At 38.3% G+C, this 15,062-nt stretch overlaps 1 protein-coding gene across 8 annotated transcripts; it reads left to right on the forward strand.

Moving 5' to 3' along the window:
- The first annotated feature begins 11,063 nt into the window (after positions 1-11,063).
- On the forward strand, positions 11,064-14,284 carry LOC104600455 (F-box only protein 13-like). 8 transcript variants are annotated; one of them, XM_088892484.1, is made up of 3 exons: positions 11,085-11,473; positions 11,863-12,274; positions 12,792-14,284. In XM_088892484.1, exons 2-3 carry the CDS (start codon positions 12,198-12,200, stop codon positions 14,059-14,061), a joined length of 1,347 nt encoding a protein of 448 aa, XP_088748610.1. In that variant the 5' UTR covers positions 11,085-11,473; positions 11,863-12,197; the 3' UTR covers positions 14,062-14,284. The 8 variants fall into 8 exon arrangements, with proteins under 8 accessions (XP_010261683.1, XP_088748610.1, XP_010261681.1 ...); XM_010263379.3 differs by having other exon boundaries at positions 12,071-12,274; XM_010263380.3 differs by having other exon boundaries at positions 11,086-11,473; positions 11,863-11,923.
- Positions 14,285-15,062: the final 778 nt, after the last annotated feature.

Consider the following 15,062-nt stretch of genomic DNA (forward strand, 5'->3'; position numbering starts at 1 on the left):
GGTTAATTAATTATTGTTATAAGCAAATGACTTGGGTTCGAAACTTGTTACATTTGTTTTGTGATTTTTAACAAGTTATTTAACTTAAATAAAATTTAATGACATTATTAAATGCTGGAATCAAAGGAAACTTAAATGAGCATTTAATTAAATTATATTTGCATTTAGTGATGTTCCAAACTTTAAGACTTAATTAAAAATGATATTAATGAGAGAGAAGAGATAAATTAAATTTAAATTTAAATTTGATATTAATGAGAGAGAGAAGAGAAATTAAATTTAAATTTAAAAAGAGGTGGGAAATTAAATTTGACTGATACATAGTGTGTATCGGTCCGTTTTGGGTATGTATCAGGCATTGCACGGGCATGTTTCATTTAAATTCTTCAATCCTTTGCCCCTAAGATGGTAATTTTATTTTTGTCATATGCCCGTATCCTATTTCAAAATTTTGAAATGCTTTCATATTGTTAACCCAAGTTGGGGAAAGGAATGTGGGTTGTGTTTGGTTTAAAGAAAAGGTAGGGAAAACTTTTCAAACCATATGGATTTCTCTAGTTCCATAACGCTTTTCCCTACATTTTCCTTCAAGTTAAACATAGCCTTAGTGTTTGGTGATGGGGTAATAGTGTTGATGGTGCGTTATCTGAAAGCTTCCTTTTGGAAGACAATTTGGATGCCAGACTATGTAGTTTGTTTGGTTTAGTTGTAAAGAAAGAGAGGATCGGAGTATTTGGGTTATTTTATTTGGTGTGGGCACTTTGATGCTTAAGTCAACGAATTCATCTATTCGAGGAGAGGCGGAACAATCACTCTTAGGACATCTATCGTACTAGAGATGTAATTGTCAAGGAATTTTGTAATTTGGCCGAACACCTCAGGAGGGAAGTTTATCATGTCGTCCTCAAGAGGGGCATCAAATTACGCGATTGCCTCTTTAGGTCTCTCTGTTTACGTAGTCTTCAATACAATATCCCTCAAGTAAGTCTTTGAATGAGTAGTCGACAAGGCTGATGTGGAGCCTAAAACCAAGGTGGAGGACCACTGTGAAGAAGTCGGCCAAGTTTGTATGTCTATCGAGGTGTTGAAAGCGAATTGGTCTTTCTCTGAATCGAAGAACACTTAGGTTGTGGTGCTAAAAAGCGGATTGACCAATTGTGGTAGTGGCAAAGTCAAAATGTTGTCGAGACAGTTAGATGGGGGTTGACCTGCATAGATCAGTCAATGTGTCTCAACGTCGGCTTGAGGGGGCTGTAAAGCAAAAAAAGTGGTTTAGCTTCCCCCTTTTAATTTTGCTAGCCAAGGTACTTATAGTGTATATCAGCTTTATCTTAGTTGCTAAAGTGGGTGGTCGAGGTTTGTGTTTTACGTAGGTCGAGGTTGCACTTGATCCTTAAACGTAGTAATCTCGTAGATTGTCGATGTTCCATGCATGGGGTACCTTCTTCCCCTTTAGGGTTTCGAGCTCATACGTGCCATCGACGATAACCTTTAAGACTCTGTAGGGCTTTCTTAGTTCGGACCTAGCTTTTCTGTATCGGGCTCAAGTACCATAGCTTTCTTGAGTATTAGTTCGCCAATTTGAAATTGACGTCTGTTAATTCGGGCATTTTAGTATTGAGCTACCCGTTACTCGTATGCCACGGTTCAGATGTAGACCAAGTCGCAAACTTCCTCCACTAGGTCGAGGTTAGTTCGTAGCTTGTCCTCATTGTCTTCTTTGTCGTATGTTTTAAATTGTAAGGTCGTCACTTGGATCTCAGTTGGGATAACGACCTTCGTCCCATATGTCAAGTTGAGGGGAGTCTCACCGTTTACCGTCTTAATCGTAGTTTGGTAGGCCCAAAGAACACTAAGCAGCTTGTCCACCCATAGACCATTAGTTTGGGAGAGACGAGCTTTGAAGCCTCGCAAGATGGCTCTATTGGTCGCTTTGGCCTACACGTTGGCTTGAGGGTGAGTTATTGAGGTGAAATTTCCATCTCGCCGCACAAATTCTGGAACTTGATGTCTTTAGACTGCATATCGACCAAGCTTCTGGAGACAACCAGAATCCACTTTACCTCAAAGTCATTTATGACTAACTTGACTATGAGGGCGTTGTCATATGGATATTGGATCTCATGAATGTCATCCTTGGTGAAGTAAATCACTTCCTCCACACGATGGCGCTTCGGTTGGTTTTCGTCCTTATGCTCAAGCTCCAGAACCGAGTTCTTTTCTGTCTAGGTGTTGCATCTTGCCACTATGGACCTTCTCGCAATCATGTTGATACCATCATGGTTGGGCCGCTTTGCTGGTGGTGGGTCTCGGGGAATTGATCTCTGTTCTGGTCCCTGCTCGACTGTGACACTTCTCTTGGCTGGTCGACAAGTTGGCTTCAGTCCTCCCGCTTGATGAACAACTTCAAAAAACCTCGGTGTATCAGCTCCGCAATCTTGTTTTTGAGGTTATGGCAATTCTCAGTGTCGTGGCCGATGTCCCGATGGAAGTGGCAATATTTGTTGGGGTTCCTGTTGGTAGTGTTCCCTCTCATCCGAGGCGGCCACCTGACGTACTCGATCGTCTTGATCTGCATCAGAATCTCTCCCCTCTTCATGTTTAGTGCAGTGTAGTTATGGTTCTGGATGGGAGGGGTGCGAAAACGTTGATCCAAGGACCTATTGTTTCTGTACGGAGACCTGCTTCTTCGTGGCGCCCTACTACAATGGTTGCGGGGGGACTTGTTGCGCCTTGGTGACTTGCTCTTCCGACGTTGTTTGCTGCTCCCTAACTCGTCATTCGACCTATTCTGCTTACTGCTTAGCTCCAATCGTGATCCAAGTGCTTCTTCGGCCTTCGTAAACTTGGTCACTTGGTTGAGGAACTCCTCCATAAGGCCGGAGGGTTCTACTCGATCTCCCAGCGCAAGTCGGGATGCCAGACCCCGTTGCCTACTGTGTTGAGCTGGACAGTTGGGTCGGGGTTGGGAACCTAAAGTCGCTCCAGGTTGAATTGTTTGATGTAGTCCCAGAGCTTCTTGTCAAGTCTCTTGATGACATTCAACAAATAGATTGCCGACTTTGGGCACCACTTTCTCGTCATGAAGTGTGCATTAAACAGGTCGATGAACTGGTTCTAACGTTTCGAATATCACATCCGAGTTGTGCCCTAAAAGGTGGTTGGGAAAGTTGTGCAAAATTTTGCGTCGTTTTCCCTGTGTATCTGCATCAGAGCCTAGAAGCTATTGAGGTGGTCGACCGAGTTGATTGTCCCATTGTAGGACTCCAGGCTAGGGGCCTTGAAATCTTTCGGTCGTGGGGCTATGGGGATCTCAACAACCTGTGGTGAAGTTCGTGACACTGGCTGTGCTGACGAGGTGCTAATTTGACTCATTTCTTTCTTTTCTTCCTCTTTCCTTTCCGCCTCCTCGTTGTCATTCAAAGCCAGACGACTCCTTCCTGTGGTGAGATGTTTGCGTCTGTGACGCCTTCTCTGTGACCCCTCGGTCGAGCTGGTGGCCTCGGTCCTGATCAATGCTGTGGCTCGGATCAGTTCCTCAACTGGGACCTGGTTCTAGTCATTGAAGCAATGAGGTGGGTTAGGTTCTGGGTTCTTATTCTAGTTGTCGGGCTGCTAGTTTTAGTTATGACCTGTGTTCTACCAGTGGCCTAATCTCGCTAATGCTGTTGCTATTGCTTTTGCATCCTTGCTAGGGCGACAAAGCGTCATTGCTGTGTCCTAATTTGTAGATTTATCCCACGGACGTACTGCATCAACTCATTGAACTACCGCGCATCGAACCCGATAGGGATTGCTTAAGGCTCAACTAGTGGGAGAGGCATGTTCATGTTAGGCAAAGGAAAATTGGGATTCTACTTGATGGGGAGCATTGGTAGGGTCAGGGGCACAGTAAACTGTCCAATAGTCATAGAGGGGATCTTGGGGTGCAGAATGGGTTGATCCTGCCCCCCCTGTGACTGAGTTGTTGTTGTTAACAGGGTTGTTGATGGGCGTATTGCTGGAAGATGCCATTGAAGATATACTTGGAAAGGAAGTGTGAGAGTACAACTTTGTGTTTCCCATAGACGACGCCAATTGATGGTGCACGATTTGGAAGCTCTTTGTTGGAGGATAGCTTGGATGCCAGATAATGTAAGTCGCTTGGTCAAGCTGTAAAGAAAGAGAGAGGATAAGTACCCGTGCTACTTTACTCGGTGTGGGCACTCCGATGCTTCAATCAGCGAACTAGAGTTTTTTGAGAGTTAGAGAGCTTGAGTGCTAAATCGTGTGTATTTCTTAGAAAATGGGGGCGCCTTTATATAAGCATCAATTGGCATGAGCTTCACGCACCACGCCCAAGATCCCCGGGAGGACGTGACTTACCGGTCTGAAGTTCTCAGAGGTAGTTTCGCATGTGAACTAGGCTTTCGTGCCTTATTCAGTTGCCTCCGGAATGATCAGTGCGGGAGCTGACTTCCAGAGGACCTGGGAGTGATAAGACGCACACAAAGGTTGGCGAACACGTCTCGTAGGTCGCTACCTGGACCTCAGTTAGGTCAGTAAGTTATTTGGGGGAGGTCACTCTTTACGCCGAGGTCCCTTGGACCGGTATTGACAAGATACCACATGTCGAATCTAGATGAGGTGCTGCTAGCCGTTCTCCTAAGGTGCCTAAGCTATAGAAAATGCTCGGACTGGTTCCGAGGTGCACCTCCTTGATTTAGTGAGATCCGCAGTTGTTTATATGGCACTGAGGTGTAATGCGGCGGCCCTATCGTGTCACGTGTGTTGCGATATCATTGGAGGGACAAATCACCTTTCATCAAGGGTCAAAATTGAGAAACGGAAAGTTCATCCACTTGATTTGAGCGATTCCCGTTGAAAAGATCTAGTAAAATCAAGTTTGTCGGATCCGCATCCAGTGATGCCTACCGTGAGATGAATTTGGCATGAAATCCGTACTCGCATCATCCTCTCAGACCTCACTGCGGTGCATTTGAAACATCTTTGTACGTGTACATTTTTATTCATGTGAAATTCGTAATGCATGGAGGTCCTTATTTCTGATTCTTTCTAAAATGTTTTTTTCCCGCTTCATGGGGCTACACAACAGGGGGTGGCCCATCCCCTTTCCCTTAAACCCCCCAACCCTGGTGGCAACGGGATTTTATACCATGTCTCTACTTCGACGAGTCAAAGAACCTACCAACTGAGCCACCATTAGTTGGTATTTTCTAAAATGTTAATGTAACCAAAACTCATGTTTCAAACCATGGGAGTCCGGATCTCCTTAACATGTATAAAAGTTCAATTCCAACATGATCTGTGTCCCTACATCTCACCATGAAATTTTGAAATCTATTATATAGGCGTATATCATATATGAAATGTGTCGGTATCAAGGTTCAAAGTATCAATATGTATCGGGTTGTATTGGTTGATATATATCATATCAGGAGCTTTTCGATATGTCCCTACAGAGGGTGTATCAGGGTTTTGATCGATTCAAGGGGTGACTGAACCTTAAACTAATCCCTCTGAACCATATTTAAAAAAAAGGGAAATTGTCTAAAACTCACCATGAATTTTCAACATGTCTCTTAAACTCACCACAACTTTTCAAAGCGTCTAAAACTCACAATGTCAATAAGTTTTTATTTTTCAAAATTCACCTTCCGTTAGTGCACTGTTAATATTTCTTAACAGAGGTGTCCACGTCAGCATAAATAACAATTTTTATGACCAAATCACCCTTGAATGGTGAGTTAGAGGAAAATGGGTCTTTTTCATTTTTTCAACTTTCATTTTTTTTTTACATTTTAGTGTTTTGTTATAATTTATAATGTTTTTTTTTTACATTTTTCTATTTGATTATAATTTTCTATTTTCTACTACCTATACAATTTCTTGTATTTTTTGTTATTTATTTGAAATTTCTGTGTTTTTCTATGATTTTTGGTGTTTTTTCTACATTTTTTATTTTCTGATTTTGTTTTTAATTTCTATAGTTTGAAAATAATTTTTTATTTTGTGTGCAATTTCTATAATTTATATATATATATTTTGCAATTTCTGTGTTTTAATGTATTTTATATTTGAAAATATAATTTGAACTTTTCCTTTTTTCATATCTAAATATTGAAATATATGTATATATTTTATATATGTTTATATTTTATATTTAAGAGAAATGCTGAAAATTCATGATGAATATTTGACAATTTCCCTAAAAAAATAATAAAAAAGAAAACTATCCATACTAGATACATCTCTACCGGCGTATCAATATTTTGGCCGGTATAGATCATATTACAATTGTTTTCGGACGGTCTTTAATTTGTTGGAGGAGAACCCAACTCCAAAATATCATAGACTATTCCAGTCACACAGATTTTGTAATAATTTATAAGACAACCGTGAATCCAAAGGGTGGCTCGTTGGTAGGTTAATTGGTTTGCTCCAGTATCGACGTAAAATCGGCAATATCAAGAAAAAAGAAAAGAAGAGAAAAATGAGGTGGAGGTTGGAGAGAGCTGGAGAAGGAGATTAAAAGCCTGAAAGAGATACCGAGACACTGACAACGGTGGCATCGAAGTCTCAACGAGCGAGGGAGGGATATAGAAACTCCATCTGAAACAAAACGGGAAAAGGAATCGTAATTAACGGCTTTCCTTCTCATTTCCCCCAATTTTTTAATGCTTCTGTTAGGGTTTTTATGGCATTGACTTGCAGCAAAGAAACAAATCGAACCCTAAGCGCACGGTAGAGAGAGAGAAAGAGATTCCCCAACGAGGTAGGTTTGGTTGCTTTTTCTTTACAAAGGTCAGCCACCCCTTTGAGACATGTACGCATCTATAATATCAGAGCAAATATTTTTATCGAAGGAAACCCTTCCTTTTTTTCTGCTTCTTTTCTCCTTTCTCTGTTGCATTTTATCTACCTTTACACGTAAAACTCCTAACGTGCGCCTTAAGTTGATTTAATTTCATAACAGCGTAGTGTCATACTTGGTTGACTGTTGTCCCATATAATATATAAGAAAGATGATAAGGTTATCTGAAACTCCTTTTCACTCCAAAACTTCTTTTTAGATTTACCCTCTTACCCTCACTCTCATGCCTTTAGAGATCCCTTTGTAGATATTTGCTTTAGAAAAATGAATAGTATTTGTAAGATTGCAACAATGTGAGGAAGATAAAATAAATTAGAGGTACTTTTTGTTAAATAAAAGGAAAAAGAACAATGATGTTCGAGAGGCTTTGATCAATCAAACCCCAAATAAGTTGTTATCATGTTTTCTGGCATCAAAGTGAGTCTTACTATAGGAGTGCAATCTGGGTACGATTTTTGTCAAAATTTGAATGGACCAACCCGATAGCCCAGGCTCAAAAACCTGAGTTGCACCTTGCTCAGTCGTAAATTTTGGTATTAAAGGATAACAATGGTGCATGTAGATCAATTTTGTTATGGTCACCAAGAGACTAATGTTTTACTCCGGGGAGGGTACACATGCTATAAATAAAAGCTAATAAGGTGTCTTTAGAGTTAGAGGTGTTATTATGTTAAAATAAGTTCAAGAGAGTGCTAGAAGAGTGTAGGGAAGTTTCAGTAACTCAAATTGATATTTTGCTTTCTGTCTTTGTATATGTTGGATAGGCCAGTAACTAAAGCTTTCGCATCTTGGTTTCTAGAGCGGAGAACTGTACATGAGGCTGGTTTTATGGAGCATTGAACATCCGCCACTCTTATCATTGGCAGATAAATAGAGCCTGATCCAGCCAACCCGAAAAAACAGGGATAGGGTCTCATATTTATCTACTTGAATGTGAGAATGATCTGACCCGGAAAAATTAAGGTTGGGTTGGGTTGGATCATGAGTCAAATGCCGATCTGATTGTCAAGTCTCATTGGGATTATTTATTCATTATTAGAAGTTTCCACTCTTTAATTTTTTTTTATTTAGTCTTTACTCTTTATTGTTTACTCTTTAAATTGTTAAATATTCAAGTTTTTTTGTTTTATATTTAGAATTTTATGATTAATTCTTTTAATTTTGGCATTTTTTCATGTAGTTTTTTTTTTTGAATTCCACTTATTTTTTTGGGATGACCCGAATTGACTCATGGGTTGATCCTAACCCGAACATTTAGGGTTAGGGTTTAGCATTTGATAACCCAACCCGAAATCAACCCGAAGTGTCTTGACCCAACCTGAACCCGACCCACCCAACCCAATTGCCAGGTCTACTGATGAATAGGGGTGTAAACAGATCAAATTTGAAATGAATTAGGTAATATCTGAATTTGAATCCGATTAGAAAATTCTATATTTGAAATCAATTTGATTAATTAATTCTTTTATATAATTAATAAATATTTTATTTATATAAAGTATATGCATATATAAGTTATTATATATAAATTATATATAATATTTAAATATTTTATGTATTATATAAGAATTATATAATCAGTCAAATTCAGATGTTTATTGAATCGAATCAAGTCATATCTGAATTCAAATCCGATTAACTAACCGGTATGAATAGGATATTAGAATTCGACCAGTTACAACATTCAAATTATCTTAATTCGATTCGATTATGTCGAATCTCAAATTCAAAATCGAATTTTTGAATACCGTTGACACCCCTATTGGTGAATTTAAGTTTTGAATATCACCTTTAATTAAGAACCTGGTTCTAGTTGTGTTAAAGTAGAAGTTAGGGAAATTCATTCTAGAAGCAAAAATTTTTTAGACAATGTTTAATTTGAAAGAAAAAGGGGGGAAAATGTAGGGAAACTTTTACAATGAATGGTTTTTGTAAAGTGGAAACTAGGGCTGTCCATGGGCCAGGTTACCTGACAGAACTAAATTGATCAAACTGATTGTATTGGTTCTGGTTATGTGATTTTGTCCCAATTGAAAATTGGAAAGAGACCGGTTCTTGATGTCTCTAACTGATTCAGACTTGAACTGATTACTTAATGAATAATACATAAAAACATCATGGTTTTCTTGTGATTTTTGTTAATCACTTGTTTTATAAGGTCTATTTGTCTTTTAGTGAGTTGTACTATTGCTTACCTAAAAAACACTTGTTTTATCAATATAATCATTTTTATTAAGGTTATTTGATCAAAAATAAAGTTTTAAATTATTATTATTATTGAAAATTGTAAATCTTAAATAATAATCAGGTCTTATTGGGTCAGACCCAATTGTCCTTAATAAATGGGACAGTTCTAGTTCTGGAGCCAAATAATTGGCTTGGGACTCATACAACCTGTCCCGAACCAGACTGACCCATTCACAGTTCTATAGGGGTCAGGGGTGTTCACATTAAATGTCAAACCAATTAAACCGGTCCGACCCAACCTGAGTTGGTTGGTTTTGGTTTGTATGAGAAAATAAATTGACAATTCGATTTGGTTTCGATTTTTATACATGAAAACTGAAATCGAGACGAATCGAATTGATTCTATATGTTTAACTGTTTAAGTAATTATTAATTAGTTCCTACCCTATATGTTAAAGGTTGATATATTTTATTTGTGTTTGTTTGAACTTTGAAAAAATGGTTATTTATGATAAAAACTAAAAATGCAAAACCAATACAAATATAATACAATGGTACAATATTTATGTATAAATTTAAATATATATTGACAAAAAAAAATCAGTTTTACATAAAAAATTAATCGGTTTAAATTTATATTTTGATTTTGCATAAAAACTAAAAAGAAATAAACTTAAAACCAATACAAATATAATACAATGGTACAATATTTATGTATAAATTTAAATATATATTGACAAAAAAAATCAGTTTTACATAAAAAATTAATCGGTTTAAATTTATATTTTGATTTTGCATAAAAACTAAAAAGAAATAAACTTAAACATAATTAGATATTTTAGTTTAAAATATATTTAAAAACCGACTAAACCGATAAACCGACCCTTCATGTTTGGGTTGGTTTTGCTTCAGAGTCGATCGGTTTCGATTTAATCAATGAGTAAACCGACTAAATCAAATCGGTTGAAGAAAATAACTCAAACCGACCCAACCCGACCTATGAACACCCCTAATAAGAGTTTCTTAATTCAATGAAATACCCATCAGTGATCATTTATAACCTTATTTGCAAGTGATTTAACTTAGGTCAAATGAGTTCACTTGTGATGTTATAAATCAAATAAAAAAAATTAAAAGATATAAGAATTTTGCAAAAAATGAGCGTATTTATTAAGAAAAATCTATAATGCTGTAAAGATATTGGAAGAACTTTAGCCAATTAAAACCCATCCGTAAATTTTGATAATTACCAACTGATTGGCTACCATATTTATAATACTAGTTGATTTGTCACAAATTTTTTAGATAGTTAGTATATCCTTCCCGTATCAGTTTAAAAAAACTAAATATGATAGTTTAAATTATTATTATTATTATTATTATTATTTATAATGAGAATGGTTAAATAAAAAGAGAATTAATGTCTGATTCATCACCCACAGACAGACTCAGTAAAATGGTTCAAGAGTTCAACTGACTAGATCACGTGGTTGTTGATAAAACTAATGTTTTTTTCGTAACTAATAAATACACTCTGAAATTTGACCGGGTTGAAAAATCAACCGGTTGAACTGGTCAATTCAACCACAAGCCAAAAACATTGTGCAAATTATTGAAAATTAACAACATACATTAAGCATGGCCATTGGACTAAACTACCCATCTAAAATAGTCGCTTACCGAGAGAAGGGTCGTGATAGTGTCCTTTTAAGGAGTGGATCATACCAGATTACAGAGGCTGTGGTTTAATCTAGTAGATTGCGAAGATTTTCGTATAATACTGTTGGTTACTTAAATTTATTCTTTCTTGATTTTATTCATAGAATTAACACTGTTGATGATAAACCTCGGCACTACTACCGAAAAATTAAAAAAAAAACTCAGCACATTATATCAATCTGAGAGACTTAAATTTATTAATCAAATTCATTTAGGCTAAGGATTAAGGTGGACAGTCTTCACTGTCTACATAAGGACGACGCAACAATGGCCCTTTCGGCGTACTTCAGAAAGAAAAAGAAGGGGGGGGGGGAGAGAGAGAGAGAGAGAGGGAGAGACAATAATTCAATTTTTCTTTGGTTCTCTTTTGATACCCTCTGCAGCGTGCACGGTGCACCGTGCAGCAGGGCTCCTTCTTCGAACCGATCATTGTCAGCTGAAGGTCACATGGAGCCGGACCGGTTCGGATTCCGGCTCACCATCTCTATACAACTTCTGTTTTTTCCCCTCTCTGTCAACGCGAACAAAAAGAGCCGGAAGCTTCGTCCTTCCCCCCTCTCCCTCTTTCTATCTTTATATGAATAGAACGCCTGTGTTTGTATAATATATTTGTTGCCAGGAAGGTAGAGCTGTTTACCTTTCATTCTCATTCACACGTTCTGGGGACTGAAGGGCCAGGAGCTCAGCTAACAGGTAAATTTCCTGTAATCCTGTCTCAGATAGGTTCTGTTTCTCATCGATCGATTTTTGAATTTTCGAATTTAAGAAGCTTTCATCTTTACACCCCACTCCCCCAAAAGAAAAAAAAAAGAAAATAATTTATGAAGCTTTCATCGGGCATTTTCCTTTTCAAATAGGCTCATGCTTTTCTGTTCATGGAAACATTTTATTTTCTGGGTATATATGAGTTCTCTGTAAGGAACAGATAAGGGTAACCTGGATTTGACTATTCGAGGTTTTTGTTCCATATTTTTAATTTTGGTTTATGCCGCTTTTTGCGTTGTTACCTAATAATAATGCTTCTACTATTCCATCTTGGTTTTTGATTTTTGATTTTAAGTGCCCATTTTTTATCAATGAAGTTTTTTGGGAACTTGCTGAAACGTGCCACATGAAGTTCATCTCTTCTGATACCAAAAAAAGGTTCATCTCTTCTATCTAATGTCCAGTGTTTAGAGCTATTGATCGAAAAAGGTTTACCTTTTGCTGAAGTTTTAACAATCTTGTTAAAAGATGCTTGGTTTCTTTTTAAGGTATGATTGCAGCAGATGCGATTTAAACTATTTTCAGGTTCCCTGCCAGACTTGAGAGAGAGAGAGAGAGAGCGTTCTTCTGCTGCGACGTATGTAAAATGTTTTGGGGTTTTCGGTACATTGTTGACGAACTACATAACTGAGAAATTTCTTGGGGCTCTCTTATGTCTAAACAACAAAAAGAGACAAAAAAGAAGAGTTTATTTGTTCGCTTTGTGACGGTGACCTCTGTATTTCACATGTACTGACTCAAGAAGAGATCCTTATCTTGCGTTTTTTCTATTTTGTATGAACCGCGACTATTTTGCGGGTTCCTTCATTTTTCTCACACTTGGTCTTTTTGGTTCTTGGGTTGGAAGGACTGTGATAAAAATTTCTTAAAAATTCTGAGTTATCGTGATGAAGTTATTATTTCTTCCTTAATCTTCTGTTTCATTTAGAACTTTCATTCTGTATTTTTTTTTTTCAAAAAGAAAGGAGAAAAATCTAATTAATAAACAGAATTCTTGAATCTTGAGTTATAATTTTACGGAGTTGCTAACATCTTTTCATTTCTAACAATTTTGGTTTTCAAAACACAGAATTGTCTTAAAATAACATTTTCCCTAACTCGTCCCGCAAATTCTTAAATTTGATTTGATCCCCACGCATTCTTCTCTTATATTTTATTATTTCTAGTATCTACTTTCGGTGCCTCTGTTGACAGACAGAGAGATTCCTTTTACTGATAGAACTGTCATCTCCGTTCATTCTTGCAGTTTTTTTCTTATATACTCCCAATTCATGGAACGAGATCAGGGTTGGGCGTCGAAGAAAACCCGGAAGAGAAAACTACCAGAAGAAGAAGATCGTGGGATGTTGGACTTGTCGTTTGACGAGTTGAATCAGGACCTGCTCGAAAAGGTTCTTGCATGGCTGCCAACATCGAGCTTCTGCCGCCTTCGTTCAGTGTGCAAAAGATGGAGTTGTGTTGCAGAGTCTGCAACTTTTCTACTCGCTTGCTCTCAGATTCCCTCCCGGGATCCCTGGTTTTTTATGGTCGATCCCAATCTTGACCAATCCATTGTCTTTGATACTGCTGAAAAGAACTGGAAAAATCTCAATCACTCCCTTCATCTCCAACAAAACCCCGGCCACAATTCCATTCCAGTTGCCGCTTCTGGTGGTTTGATCTGTTTCCGCACCGTTTCAGGGGAATTCGTTGTCTGCAACCCAGTTACAGGTGCATACCGTGAACTTCCTCCGGTGTGTACAACCAATCAAAGTCAGACACTTGATGCCATTGCAATGGTTTCATCCGCCAACCGCTCCTCTTACAAGCTTGTCTTGGTCTGCGGTGACCTCCCCAACCTCTCCGCCAAGGTCTACGATTCGGGGACAAATCAGTGGGAAGAAGAGATTACTCTAATTCGGAACACCAACAGAAATTCACTAGAATCTGAGTCTAGCGGAGATGAGACTCTTTATTTTCTGAGTAAAGCTGGGGACGTTGTGGCTACCAACATGCAGAGGAGCCCATCTAAGCAATACTCATCGGTTATAACTGTTAAAGATGGCGAAGAGATTATTTATTTTCTTAGCTCAACGGGGACGGTTGTGGCATGCAACCTGGCCAAGAAGTGCTTCTCCGAATATCCGAGATTGCTGCCTCTCTATTTTGAGTATTCCATCGATGTCATTGAGTGTAGGGGTGAGATGTTGTTGGTTGTTTTGTCGGAATTACTGGAAAGCGCAAGTCTTAGGGTGTGGAGGTTCTCTGAAGAGAACCGATTGTGGCATCAGATTGCAGTTATGCCTCCGGCCATGTCACACGAATTCTATGGCGGGAAAGCGGATATTAACTGTGTGGGGTATGGAGATCAGATACTCATCTGTGTCAACTCCACGGGAACGGAGTTTGGTTCTTGTTTCTTATGTGATTTGGTGACAAATGGTTGGATTGAATTGCCCAAATGTTTTGTGAATGGGAAGCCTAGGGAGTTCATGTCTGCCTTCTCATTCGAGCCTAGGATTGAGGCATGTGTGTGAACTGTGAAGAGGGAGATGGCCGCGCGATTGGGGGAAGAGGGGATCAGTGTAACTTGTAATGTTTTCTTTATTTTTTTTCAATATTTTGTTTATTACTGCGGATTTTCTCTTTTTTATTATAAGATAAGATTCAGGCCTTTAGCTTTAGGGCCGGTTTTAACTGTCATACCTATATCTACAACTGTAGTATCATAAAGCTTTATGGATGTAAGGATTTTCTCTAGATGGTTTCAGCTATTAAATTCGGTAATGTACAACTGCACCTTCATCCATAAGCTGGGATCCATGACTCGTAACCTTGTCGAATAGCTCGCCTTATTGAAATTGCTTTGGGGGGTTGGGGTTTGAGTGTAAGGGAGAGATGCCTTTTTGAAGAGTTTCATCCTCTAAGAAAGGGAAAAGAGAAACATATGCGCATATACAGAGAGGGGTGCCCTCAATTCAGAATATCTCAGGAATCTTTATCTATCCATACTTTTGGTACCTTTACTTGTCAAAATATGTAGCTTCAACTCATCATTATTAAAGCTAAGTGGTGCCGTGGTGGTTCACATACATGGCCTCCTAAGAATCTCTTTACACTTTTGCAACGAATCCAGCTTGCCCACCTAAGAAAATGAAGCAATTGTCCTACTGATCAACTAACCTTCTCTGAACGTAAAGGTGCAATAGAATCAAAATGGGAATTGCCTTCTCGCCCTATGATCCTTCTACGTAAGTGCAAAGTCCCGACCCCATTTGAAAAGTATCGAGTGGGTGGGGTCGAGACTCCCTTCCCAGTTCCCACAATTGCCCAGCCCGTGATATTGAAGGAACTGCTACCTAAATTACAGTGCTCGTGATGTTGAAGCAGTTGCATTCTCGTGCTGATATTTTTTTATTGACCAACCTATAATGTTGCAAGTAGAATCGACAAATCAAACACAACTTAAGTGATTCTTCCTCCCTTATCTAGAAATCGGTGATTTTTAAAATAAGTGATTTTTGAATGATCACCAAAT

This window comes from Nelumbo nucifera, chromosome 8 (assembly GCF_055504915.1).
Source record: "Nelumbo nucifera cultivar China Antique chromosome 8, China Antique-T2T, whole genome shotgun sequence".
NCBI classification, from domain to species: domain Eukaryota; kingdom Viridiplantae; phylum Streptophyta; class Magnoliopsida; order Proteales; family Nelumbonaceae; genus Nelumbo; species Nelumbo nucifera.